The sequence below is a fragment of the Netta rufina genome (assembly GCF_964035555.1).
Source record: "Netta rufina genome assembly, chromosome: 7".
In the NCBI taxonomy this organism is placed as follows: Eukaryota; Metazoa; Chordata; class Aves; order Anseriformes; family Anatidae; genus Netta; species Netta rufina.
Window position 1 is genome coordinate 7,926,183 of NC_140130.1, and position 13,137 is coordinate 7,939,319.

The 13,137-nt window shown below is 42.3% G+C and overlaps 1 protein-coding gene across 3 annotated transcripts in view; it reads right to left on the reverse strand.

The window, feature by feature from the left end:
• PRKG1 (protein kinase cGMP-dependent 1) overlaps nucleotides 1–13,137 on the reverse strand; it is a gene marked incomplete at both ends in the record, with an annotated part of 468,546 nt that overhangs the window by 301,577 nt on the left and 153,832 nt on the right. For 2 of the 3 annotated variants that reach the window (XM_084290587.1, XM_084290588.1), the window contains one exon: nucleotides 9,524–9,637. In XM_084290587.1, the coding sequence (XP_084146713.1) occupies nucleotides 9,524–9,637 (114 nt within the window). Of the gene's footprint in view, nucleotides 1–9,523; nucleotides 9,638–13,137 lie in introns of those variants that run through there. The other variant, XM_084290589.1, reaches the window with a different exon arrangement.

Sequence of the window (13,137 nt, forward strand, 5' to 3'; positions counted from 1 at the left end):
GTGTACTGAAATCTTTAAAATTAATCCACTGTAAATCAGAAAGAATCACTAAATTATGGAGGCTAAAAGTATCTTTAAAACTATGTTTTCACAGATATCAAGAAAGGTAGCACAGAGTAATTTCCTCTTATCGAGCATCTCCTAAAGTGGTTTTAGAGAACAAAAGGGAGGACTTGCTTTGGCTCTGAAACACAAATTGTTCATTTCTGTGTCTGTCTTAGTACCAAGCAGCTCATTCTTCTACAATTAGTGCCAGAAAACAGTCTGGAATAAGAAACTTTTGTATATTGGTGCGTCAAAACCAGACTCTGTGCAGTCTGTTGTGTTTCAGTCTGAGAAAAGACCATGTATTGTTGAGCTCATAAATTAGTATAAACTGCAAATACTATTATTGCATTCCCTTGTTTATCAAACTCTGCTCAAAGCAAAAGCTTACTATCATTAGAGAATTTCAGTCATCCCATTTATCAGGACTGCTCTAGCCTGATTTCATGCATCAGTAATGTTTTCGGAGATATGAATAAAAGGGGATGGGGAAAGGAAGCTCTTGTGAAGTAATTATTTTACAGCTGCTGCTAGCTACTTCTTCAAGGATTGCATAGAGAAAGTCATAATCTACTTATAGATGTGTTTAACTGTGTTTGTTTCTCAGATTATCCAACTCTGTAATTAAAACAACATGAAAAATACCAACAAAATAATTTTCAGGAGTATTTAAAAACAACTCAAGTGCTTCTTTTCCCCTGAATGATGATCATCCTTCCACATCAGGCACAACGAATATTGTTTTTTCAAGAGCACTGGCAAATACTACTACATAGTTTTTAAACCTGAACTTATAGTGAATCTTTTTCCTGTAATAAGATGATTTCATGCTATTGAATTTTACATAGTTTTATACATCTGATGGAGAGGAAAGTGATTCTCTGCAACATATCAGGCACAGGATACGATGCCAGACTGTAAGACTAAGTTGGGGCACCAGGATGCAGTTGGTCAGCACCTTTTGAGCATCCACAGTCCTCCCAAGGCATCGCCCAGGGATGAGCGGCATGGCTGAGGATCTCGAGGGGAATGGTGGCTTCTGTAGGGCAGCAGGACACCTGTCCATGCACCCCTGAACACCTCCCTCAGCCCCAGCTCGCTGTACATGGGCTCTGCCATGTAGCCTTCAAACTGCACCAAGTTTCTAAGTCTCAACATGCTGCAGGAGCTGCTCTTAGCAGCACTTTTGGTGAAAGCACTTCAAGAATGTTCCTGGTGAGAACAGCTTTATAAGCCTTTAGTTCTCCAGCTACTCAATAAAGCCAGCATTCAATTTTCTCCATGCTCCATTGTGCAAACCTAGCCACAATGAGTTTGCAAGTCCCATTCCTCAAGGTGTCTCCTAAGTTAAACTGCCTGCGAGCTTTCCAGGCACTGCTTTATATAGCTTTCCTAAAGCCTACAAGTAGGTGCTGAAGACTGAACTGAAACTAAAACCTTCAGTCTATTCTAAAGTTGACTACGAAATTACCAAAATAAGAAAACAGAGAGATTCATTCAGGTACTTAGGATGCTGCTGCACTTGTTTCCTGCGCTCTTTGCAGGACAGTGCCATGTACATACCCTGAAACTCTGTACCGAAGAAGGCTGCAGAAATTTTGTTTCATACGCTGCCTATACAAGCAATCAACCATGCTTCAGCACCCTCTTCCATTCCTGCCTCCAAGACAGATTGTAATGTCTTCACTTAGCAGAACCCCTAAAGTGGCTAAAAAGTCCTCACTGCTTCGCTCTCTCTGATCTAATGAGCTCTGCAAGCAGACAACGACTCACATCAGCATCTCTCCTCCCAAGTACCTGCAGGTGATCTAATAAAGGTAATGGCAGAATTAAAGCTAGAAAAAGGACCACAGGGAAAAAGCTGGGTACTGGGCAAGCACTGTGATAAAGCTAATACATAATAAGTTTAATGGGGAGAAAAAAGAAAAAAAAAGAAAAAAAAAAGAAAATAAACAATTCAGTTTAAAAGAGAGAGAGAGAAAGAGAGAGAGAGAGAGAAAGAGAGAGAGGAAGAGACAATGAACAGCAACAACAAAACTGACAAATGAACAATTCCAGCCAAATGAGCCACGGGAAAGGATGTAAGGAAAAGAAAAATCTACTGTGCATGATTTTCCATCCCGAAAAGACTTGGAAAATGCCAAAGATGCCAACAGCAGGCAAACTAAAGAAACCATAACGTTAATAACAACAACAACAACAAAGTTTCTTCTAATTAAATCACAGAATTTCTAGGTTGGAAGAGACCTCAAGATCATCGAATCCAACCTCTGACCTAACGCTAGCAGTCCCCACTAAACCATATCCCTAAGCTCTACATCTAAACGTCTTTTAAAGACTTCCAGGGATGGTGACTCCACCACTTCCCTGGGCAGCCTGTTCCAATGTCTAACAACCCTTTCGGTAAAGAAGTTCTTCCTAACATCCAACCTAAAACTCCCCTGGCGCAACTTAAGCCCATTCCCCCTCATCCTGTCACCAGGCACGTGGGAGAATAGACCAACCCCCACCTCACTACAGCCTCCCTTGAGGTACCTGTAGAGAGCAATAAGGTCGCCCCTGAGCCTCCTCTTCTCCAGGCTGAACAAGCCCAGCTCCCTCAGCCGCTCCTCGTAGGACTTGTTCTCCAGGCCCCTCACCAGCTTCATCGCCCTTCTCTGCACCCGCTCAAGCACCTCCATGTCCTTCTTGTAGCGAGGGGCCCAAAACTGAACACAGTACTCGAGGTGCGGCCTCACCAGAGCCGAGTACAGGGGGACGATCACCTCCCTAGCCCTGCTGGTCACACTGTTCCTGATACAAGCCAGGATGTCGTTGGCCTTCTTGGCCACCTGAGCACACTGCTGGCTCATATTCAGCCGACTATCCACCATCACTCCCAGGTCCTTCTCTGCCTGGCAGCTCTCCAACCACTCATCTCCCAGTCTGTAGCTCTGCTTGGGGTTATTGCACCCCAGGTGGAGGACCCGGCACTTGGCCTTGTTGAACTTCATGCAGTTGACCTCAGCCCATCAGTGCAGCCTATCCAGATCCTCCTGCAGAGCCTTCCTACCCTCAAGCAGATCAACACACGCACATAGCTTGGTGTCATCTGCAAACTTACTGAGGGTGCACTCAATGCCCTCGTCCAGATCATCGATGAAGATATTAAAGAGGACCGGCCCCAGCACCGAGCCCTGGGGAACACCACTAGTGACTGGCCTCCAACTGGACTTGACTCCATTCACCATGACTCTTTGGGCCCGGCTATCCAGCCAGTTTCTAACCCAATGAAGCGTGTGCCAGTCCAAGCCAAGAGCAGCCAGTTTCTTGAGAAGAATGCTGTGGGAGACGGTGTCAAAAGCCTTGCTGAAGTCAAGGTAGACCACATCCACAGCCACCCAGCACGTCACTTTGTCATAGAAGGAGATCAGGTTCGTCAAGCAGGACCTGCCTTTCATAAACCCATGCTGACTGGGCCTGATCGCCTGCTTGCCCTGCAAGTGCTGTGTGATGACTCTCAAGATAATCTACTCCATGAGCTTCCCTGGCACTGACGTCAAACTGACAGACCTGTAGTTTCCCGGGTCAGTCCTCCGGCCCTTCTTGTAGATGGGCGTCACGTTTGCTAGCCGCCAGTCAACTGGGACCTCCCCCGATAGCCAGGACTGTTGATAAATGATGATAAATGTTGATAAAGGCACTAATTAAAAAACTCAAACAGAAAATACAGATTTGTCTCAAGTACAAAGGCAGCACACACACACCCCAGAAGAAGAGCAAGAAGCGAGCAAGCACTAGGGACTTATTTATAGCAGCAGCTGAAAGCAAAGGAGGGAAGGTCTGCAGTGTAAACTGCCAGAGGCTGTGACAGTACCCTACAAGGCAGCCAAGCCACGTTGCAGCAGCACCCATCTCATCCACCTTTGCTCAGGCTGCAGCTGCTCCACGTGCAGGCACTGAAGCACAGTATCCTGGGCATCAATACTTGGATCCAGTAAAACACGAAGGAGAAAGCATTTCTTTAGAGTGAAATAAAATATTGTCAGAGCTTGCACTTTCCTTACAAATCAGTCATTTTTTAATTTCAGTCTCGTGATTCTTAGGAACTGGATAAATGGAGCTTTGCTTTCCTTCAGACTTGTAGGGCAGAAACACTGAAATGGGGAAACAAGAACAAAGAATTAAACATTTCAAATGTTGGGTCACGGTGTTTAAAGTCAGAAGAAGAAACTAACTTCCCTTGTGTTATTAGAAGGGTTGGAAACTGTAAGGTATGGCAGAAAGCATCTGTTTCCCAGACGGGGTTGTTAGCTTTCTATACCAAAGACATTTCAATGGTAAAAGCCTGAGTCAAAAAGATGTCTCAATGGATACTGCTGTTCAAACTCCTGAAGTGATAAGGATCAAAACTTCCTGCCAAAAATCCTGAAATAATCATCAAAAGCCACTATTTACATAGTTGTGGGCAGAAAGAAAAGACCACATGCAGAAATGGAAGAAACAAAGTACACGCAACCCAGTTCTGCAAGCTCATGAGCTCTTCTAAAAGCAGGCTGCTCCGTGGCCCCATCATCTCCGGTTTGCACAACCTGAGAGAGACCAGACAGCTTTTAACCAAGCAGCTAAATATCTAAAATTAACCTTTGCTTGCCAACATCCTTGTTTTGAGAAGATCAGAACAAACTTTACACAAGCTTCTCTGATTGTTGGAGGAGAATATCTGAACATCCTTCTCGAAGGTTTTTAACGAGTCTCCGCAGTTATAATTGGCAACTGGCACGCTGTTGCCTGAATTTTCCTTGCAAATTATCACCATTACCAAGCTCCTTTTAAGTCAGAGTATTTTCTGGGGCTGCAGCTAGCAAGCAAGCCAGCATTTCCACAGGACTCCATTAAAAACACAGTGGTGGAGAACTCAAACTCATCCAAGCTTGGCAACAAAATTTACAAATTCCTTCAGCAATCACACTGAACGGCAGTGAGCTTTGCACAATTAGCACTGCTGATAAGCAGAAAAGGCTCGAGCAACTCTTGTTTGAGGACACACTGCTGGTGTTACCAGACACACACAAAAAATTATTTACTTAATTTACAGTTTATCAACTCTAGCTTGTGCTTTCTTTTTTTGCCCAAGTTGTTTCCCTAAAAATATAGGCTAGTGCCAAGCTGCATACAACTCCTCTGAAGCCGGCCGTCCCGCAGCCAGCTGGCTTTGTGAGGGGTTCATTATGATATTTTCTCAGGGGAAGAACTGGAATTAAGATGCTAAAGCCACCTCCCAAATATATATCATGCCCTTAGGTGCAGGAATCCACTCCTTTCACAAAATCAGGGTTCCCCCAACCTGCCTGCCAAAATGGTGTGCAGTTCTATTCATCAGATAATTCAGAGTGAAAACAACTGCAGAGGTTTATTATCTCAGAAGAATCTCCACTTACTACGCAGATCTTTTGTGTAATCCAATGAAGAATTAACAAGTTTTGCATACAGCCCCACCTGTTGGGTTGGATTTTCTGCCTTTTTGTTTCTTTCTGACTTATCAGAAAGCCCCTTCTACCATCCATGTTACTAATGAACAAAATCGAATTTAAATTCTAATAAAGCTTTTTGCTTCTTTCATGCTCATGTGATAACATGCTTGGAGATGCAGTTTGCTTGGCAGCAAGCAAGATAAAATCCTTCTTTTCTTAGGTCTCTTAGCAAATAGGAAAGACTCCTCATTAAAGGGAATTGCAATTGAGCAGGGTGGCTGCAGGACAGACAAGGTCACCAGAGCCTCCCCCCATCCTGTCCTGTCCTGTCCCACCACTGAAAACTTGGTGACACCTCTGCTATTTGCTTCCTCAAAGAGTTGATGATAGCAATTTGAGATATATAGGTAAACAGGCACACTTGGAGGATGCTACTCTCCCAGGGGACTAGATACATCATTTTAGCATGCCAGCCTTAATAATGAGTGGGATTTCCTTTCTCTTATTCTAATGGACTGCATAAAATTACTTGTTGGCATTAGGGAGGAAAAGTCTGATTCTGCTTTAAATTGCAAGTAGCCTCGAGTTTTGCATGTAGACAATGGAAATGAACACTTAGGAGAAATGTAACTGCTGATTTGGATTTCACTGTGTACGTGAGGGAAGCAGATTTGTGAACAGCAGCAGTCTGGAAAGCCATGACAATGACACACTTGGAGCATCAGCCTGAACAGTCTCCAGAAAAAAATAATAAAAAATAATAATCTTTCTCTAATATCTAGAAATGAAAACCAAAAGCTTCAGAACAACTGAGAAAATGTGCTCTGAAGCACATTGTCCAAAGGCTGTGGTGCTCTTAGACCCCAACCTGCTTTTACCTAAGACTGTAGTAACAACTGAGAAAATACTGTCAGAATTATCTTAGGGCAGCCTTTCAAAAGACCCAGGTTATCTCATTAAAGAGGTCATAATGAACCAGAAGGAGTCAGATCAGAATAATTATAACTTAACGTCTTCTGAAGTGTTTTCAGAAGGCGAAGGACTTCCTGTAGGGATTTATCCCTTTAAGGCTGCAAGCTCCTACGGGGCGAGCAGCAGCTGAGGAGCCCGTGCAGACTACTGCAGTGAGTAATGACACTAAAAACTTTATTATTTACCAAGCCCAAGCACAAGCACACACACAAATGAGTTGCAGCACTAGATGTCAGCATAGCTGACGCATCATTACAGCCCAAAGGCACTGCTGAGCTTCACACCCCCATAACGCATCCCTCATTCAAGTCTTTGCTGCAACTTCATCTTTTAAGAAGAAATACTTAATGCCCTTATAATGAAGTACTGGCAGGCACATCAAAAAGCTCTTCTGACACCAGAGGTAATGGAAATCTATCTGCTGAAAATTGGGAAGCCCTGATTTAAAGTATTTCTGTAAATGAAAGTTGTATGATGCCCCTTGACACATCTTCCCCATCACCAGCATCACTGTTGACTGGGTGTCTGTTTTCATTACAATCATCAATTGTTCATTTCTCCTGAAATAATCCTTGTAATGATCAAAGTTATCATCAGACTTAATGGAATATTTGCTAGCATTCGCCTTTCTTGAGGCTTATGACATTTATTTATCTTTTAGCCAAAAGAACAAACAGATGTTTGAAGCCGTTTATTAGCAGCATCAGCAACAATTTAAGTCAATAATGCACCCTAAACTGATCCACACACCTCAAAGACGTGGCTCTGTTCAGTTAGGTCTAGCTGAAACAGTTCCCAAAAGCCGAGCTGTGACCTTGCATGCCACTGTACTTGAAAGGACAAAGCTGATTACAACCACGACTGCTACCTACTTGTGCAATAACGAGAAACCACCTAAAAACCACTTGCTGGCATCAGAAAGGAGATTACAAATGGCCGCCAGCTGCTGGTGGAATAAGATGCATAATTAACATAATTTTATGATGCTAATGGAAAAGGAGCAGAGTAAAACAACAAATGCAGGCACCTCCTTCTCGATGGAAGATCTCTCCAAGGGTGGTTATAGTAGCAGCCTTACTACTGCCCCCAGTTGAACAATGAAAAAAAGAGGGATTTAGTAAAAGTAAGCACCAAAAGGCAATCTGGAAGTCTGCTCAAGAGAGGGACATGCAGAACATTACAGAGCCAGTAACAGTAAAGCTGGCAGTAAAAACAGTCTCCAGTATTATATCCTATTAGACTGACTTGTATGAACACATTGAGAAGGGGCATGCACACAAAATGGTGTGACTGCACAACGGTGTAGTGCTTATGGTACCAGAGGATCCAGTCACTTTCAGTTCTGTTCTTGTACAGGGAAATAAACGAGGATCCACTCCTGTCCCTTCCTAGGGATCGATCATCTCCCCTGTTTCTCTCTGCTCTTTCCAACTTCCTGCATAACCACAAAAACCTGCAGCTCAGCTGAATTCATCGTAATCACCAACACTCCAAACCTTAACTCGGACAGCAATACAGCCTATACGACTACATGGAGAACACACTGACGGGGCAGGAGGCATGGGGAAATAGGGTGGATCAACACCTGCTTCCCATGCACACCCACAGTACATGGCAGGAGACCAAGCAACGCATCAGGGAGCAGCCCAGCACACAGCCTGAATTATTCCCAAGGTCTCCGGGGTCTGGGACTCGGCACAACATGTGTATTAAGCACATTTGCTCCATCATTTGTGATTATGGATTACTGCAAGGCATAAACTGTGCTGCCAGTGAACTCACTAGAGGTTAGCCAAGCATCTACCTGCAATAAACAGTACTTGTAAAAAGGCAAGGCTTACACAGGCAAAACCAAGAGTAGGTCAGACAGATTCTTAAGGATTAAGGATAACATCCTGTTATCTTTTCTTGTTTTGACTCTTCTGTCCATTGGTCCTCTTTCTTCTTTCTCCTTTTGAAGTAAAAATTACACATTTTTGAAAGACTCTATTCTGAACAGGAACTCACGTGCCTCATTGTTTTCATACCTTCTTTTTTTTTTTGTCTCTGTATTACTCTCATGATCTATCCCACCTGTATCCTAACTCTTCCCCTACAGAATAGTATTCCATCTCTCATAAAACCCCACTGCTTAAGATTTCATCTTGAGCTCTTATCCCCAAGATCAAAAATTCTCAACTACAATAAATGAAAACATATTTATGGCATACATAGTAATGCGATTTTCCTCTACTTATTGTGCAACCTAAGCTTTGCCCAGAACACTCATAAAAGAAACCAGATTACAGGAGAAGAGCCAAAGACTTAGAGCAAGGGATCAGTGCCACCCGGGCTTTTTTCTTTTTTTTTTTTTTTTCCAATTCTGTCTGCTTAATCAGTTTAGGGGGAAAACAATGACTTGCCCTGAAAAAATACATAAACTTTACTTCCAGTTTCCATTGAATACCTACATTTACAGGGGTAAGAAATGCTCTTAAAAGCAACAGTCATATCCTGAGTTTGGGCTGCATCCTACTCTGCACCATACACTATCACAGTGCAGGGAAACCTTTTACCCATAGCCTGTTTCTGTCCATCCACAGGGTCTGAAATAAGATTGTACGCGTAGGAGGACAGGAGTGCAGCAGCAGGACCGAAAAAACTCAGTCATGCTTCTGCCCTCTTAGAAACTCATACAAGTTTCCAGGATCTGTGACCATGTGGTAGGACAGCTCCTATCCCATACCTTGTCCTGATCCTCACTGTAGGCATCACTGCTATATGGACAGTGGGGGTATTAGCTGTAGACTCCTCTGCCTGCGGCAGCATCAACCACTGCATTAACACAGGAGGTGCCCTACAGGAACAAACCTCAGTGAAAGAACCCAGTGAAGCATTTCTTTTCTATCTTCTTCCCGCTCACAGTGGCTAAATGCAATGCTGTAATCCATGCCACAGAGAGCTTAATTAATTAAGAAAGCTGAACACTGAAAAGCGGCTGCAACTCCAAAGGGAAGATGAGAAGCCAAAGAAATACCAAGACATTCAACATCAAAGTTCAAAAATGATCTTACTTTTGACAGTTGCTGTCCGGGTGCAATTGTAGAGAATGGCTAATTCCCCAAATACCTTGCCAGGTCCCATGGTGCACAGCTTCACGCCTTCTTTTGTCACTTCAACCTTCCCATCTGCAAGGAGACAAATGAGAAGACCATTTTAAATAGGAAATTTCCTTCAGACTTGTTTTAAAATTTATTCAATTATGCCGTGAAAACAAATACAAGACTCATATGACTTGAAAACAAATTAAACTCACATACAAACTCACAAAAGATGTAAAAAACCTTGCATATATAAGCTTTCAACACATGAGTTTTCTTAGTGGAGTGTCTGTCAGACAATACTTTGCAGTATACTAAGCTCATTGTGACCTTTGCTTCATATATTACACTTTCAGGTGAATTTTTCTCCATTTCTTGTATTGAAAAAGGAAATAATTTAGGTCTGTAACACCACACACAAAAACCATGGAGCAATTTTGCTCATTTTCACCAAGAAACTAATCCCCAAGAACACTCATCCATGAATAACACAGCTATTATCAAAAGGAAAATTACTATGACCCATGGCCATTATTTAATTCACATCCTACTGAACCTTTTCTTTTTGAACATTTCACCTCAGAAGAACAAGTCTGTTTTATCTGCTCACCAATACCACACAGACGGGAGACATGCGAGGGGGGGTTAAAAGCAGAGGTTGAATGGGAAGAAAGCAGCTCAGGGCCAATTTGTGGTTTTCAAAGGACATCTGAGGAAGAAGAGCCAGGAGAACAGAACACCATGAAAACGGTCCTGCCATCGCCTTTGGGCATGCACGGGCAATGGGACAACGAGCAAGCGGAGCACCCGCATGGGTTATCACACCTATGAGCACCATCTAGGCTGTAACAAAACAGTGCAAGACAGAAAAATGAGAATTCCTGTACAAAGCCTCACCTCTCCCCAAACTGGGAAGAAGGTCGTTTAGGGATCCTGCCAGTTCTCACTGCCACTGCAGCCCCTAGCACATCACTGAGCGGCATGCAAGGGGTCTGTACTCAGCAAGTGGGGAGCTCAGAGCCCTCTGGGTCCAATGGAGCACCTGTATTTGTATGGTAGAGACCAAAGGTGGCCAGGAAAACCTGCAAAAATATATTGCTCCCGTTTGCTATGGGGCTGCGTGGCTCTGTCTCCAGCCGAAGGAATCTGGAGGTACTCATCACAGAAAAGCAACAACTTCTATATAGTTTATATGCTCTAAAATACAATCCTGGCAGCCCTTATACCTGTTTGTAAATCTATGACCCCATGCTCTTGGTGCCCCTTGAAGCCAGCATAGCGATTCCAGCAGAGCCATGCTGCTTGGCCAAAACAATGTGCCAAGGAGAAAAAGCAAACCCGGGGGACTTGTAAAATAAGTTTATACACAATAACCCTACTAACCACAGAAAAAGGAAACTCAAATTGAACAGAAAACCTCATACTTTTCCATAGCGGAATAAAGAAAGTTGGTAATGTAATATGAATGTGAGTGGAGGACGCATTTTTGGAGGGGTGGGGTCTTACATTGTCTGATGCCATAGATCCTGTGGCTTTGCTGATTAAAATAATAGAAAAAAAAAATACCTTGAATTTATTAAACTGTCATCACTTCAAAATGACTCACGGCCAGAACCTAAGAAAACAGATTTAGGAAAACTTTGGGCAGGTCAAATGCATCCATGCGTGTTTTGAGGCCACCTGGATTCTGCTGCCCCCCAGGTCCGTGTATGAGTATATCTATATTAATATAAACATGTACACATATATATATGTATACATGTATATATGCACATATACACAATACCGTATACATATGTATTTTTACACCCAAATTTCAGTCTTCAAACCACTGCAGAAACTGCTGGAACATATCCAGTTGCACTATTTTTAGCACATTAAACATTTCAAGTTAAATGCATAGCAATCCAGAAAAAAAAAGAATCAGCCGTGAGAAAACTAACTGCATAAACAAAACACATCCCATACATCAGTCCTACACTCCAGAGGATTTGTAAAGATGACATTAAAATGAGAGAAACACAGACTGCTTTACACTGTAGACAACTATTAACCATTCCATGTAGCTAACGCTTGAGGACAAAATTCACCAAAATGACATAACATCCGAGACATCTGGAGGATCCAGAATCAGGCTGTAAGGAGAAATTCTAACCCCACATTGTAGCCAAGACAGAAAAGCTTACACAATCCAAAAGCTGGCAATGGTAAAAGAACACAAAGACCCATCACATTGAGTATTAACACTGGACACTGATAACACATGACTTGTACTTAAAAAGCTTCACAAAGAGCACACTCACCAATATTTGCAGAATAGAAGTGATCAGAGAAACATGACAATGTGTAGTAGAATACCTAGTGGTTAATAAATAAACCTAGGAATTACATTTTGTGGCTATTGATTTATTTTTAGCTTCAAATAGACTCATATTCCCTTCCTAGTATTCGCTAACTTCCTTTTAAAAGTCATTTACTATTTATTATAATTCATTACAAATGTTAAGATTTTTTTGTTCATAGTAAGCATCAATCTAAGATGAAGCACAAAAACAGATATTTAACTCTAGAATGAACAAAGGCAACCTTTAGTGGTGCCTCACACACTCCTAAATGATTTTGGAGAATTAAATTTTTTAACAGACCTGAGCTTCTGCAGAGCTGAAATGGGGATTTTTCTGCCAAAAGCTCCACTACAAATGCCTGCAAATGGAAGGGGTTTCCCTCACTTTTAGCTCATGGAGTCATTTTCATAGAAAAGATGGGCAAATCTGAGCAGTAAAGCAGAAGTAATTACATTACTCGAAAGCATTTTAAGATCCGTCTCACTGCTCAAGGTGTCACCTGTTGCTCCCCAGAGCAAGCTGTGCTGATGAGCCATCTTTGGACAAAATTCCCACAGACCATTTATCTTCCTATAAAGACTTAAAAACAAGAACCGCATGGTTCACTCACATTGGTGCACGATTACAAGTCGAGCTGAGCAGAAAAACAGAAGCTTCTTGAAACCCCTGGGAGGAAATGCTCAAATTCAGGGTGGTTTCGGTCCAATGGCAACCCCCAAAAGCTACTGGCACTAAGCAAAAGATGATAGTTCAAATTTCCCATGACCTAAGGTGATGTTGGGTTTGGAAAGCAGTCAAAAAAAAGGTGACCAGCATTTCTTTTGATGAATTCAATATAGATTTCTACATGAGAATTACTCATCTTCAGAAGCATTCAACAATAAACCCCCAAAAGCATTTGTTGGTTTGTCTTAAGAAACAAGGATTTAGATGCTCGTTTAAAATTTGCATTTAGACTAGTTTTATTCATCATAAGAGTATTTAAAGCAAAGATTGCAGAGAGGATACACAACACCATGGGGTGCATTTTCCCATACAAAGCCTGGTTCCTCCTGAAGTACGACATGATGTAATGCAGAGGTCTCGTTTTTCAAAGCAAAATTAAAGCTTGCTGTATAAATACAAATTTCGGCAGTCGCTTCAAAGCTTTTGCTACCAGCTCTGCTAATTAAATGCCATTTTGATTTCAGCACCTGCTTCTTATTTGTGAACTTAAATGTAACGTTGGTGATGTGAGGCTGT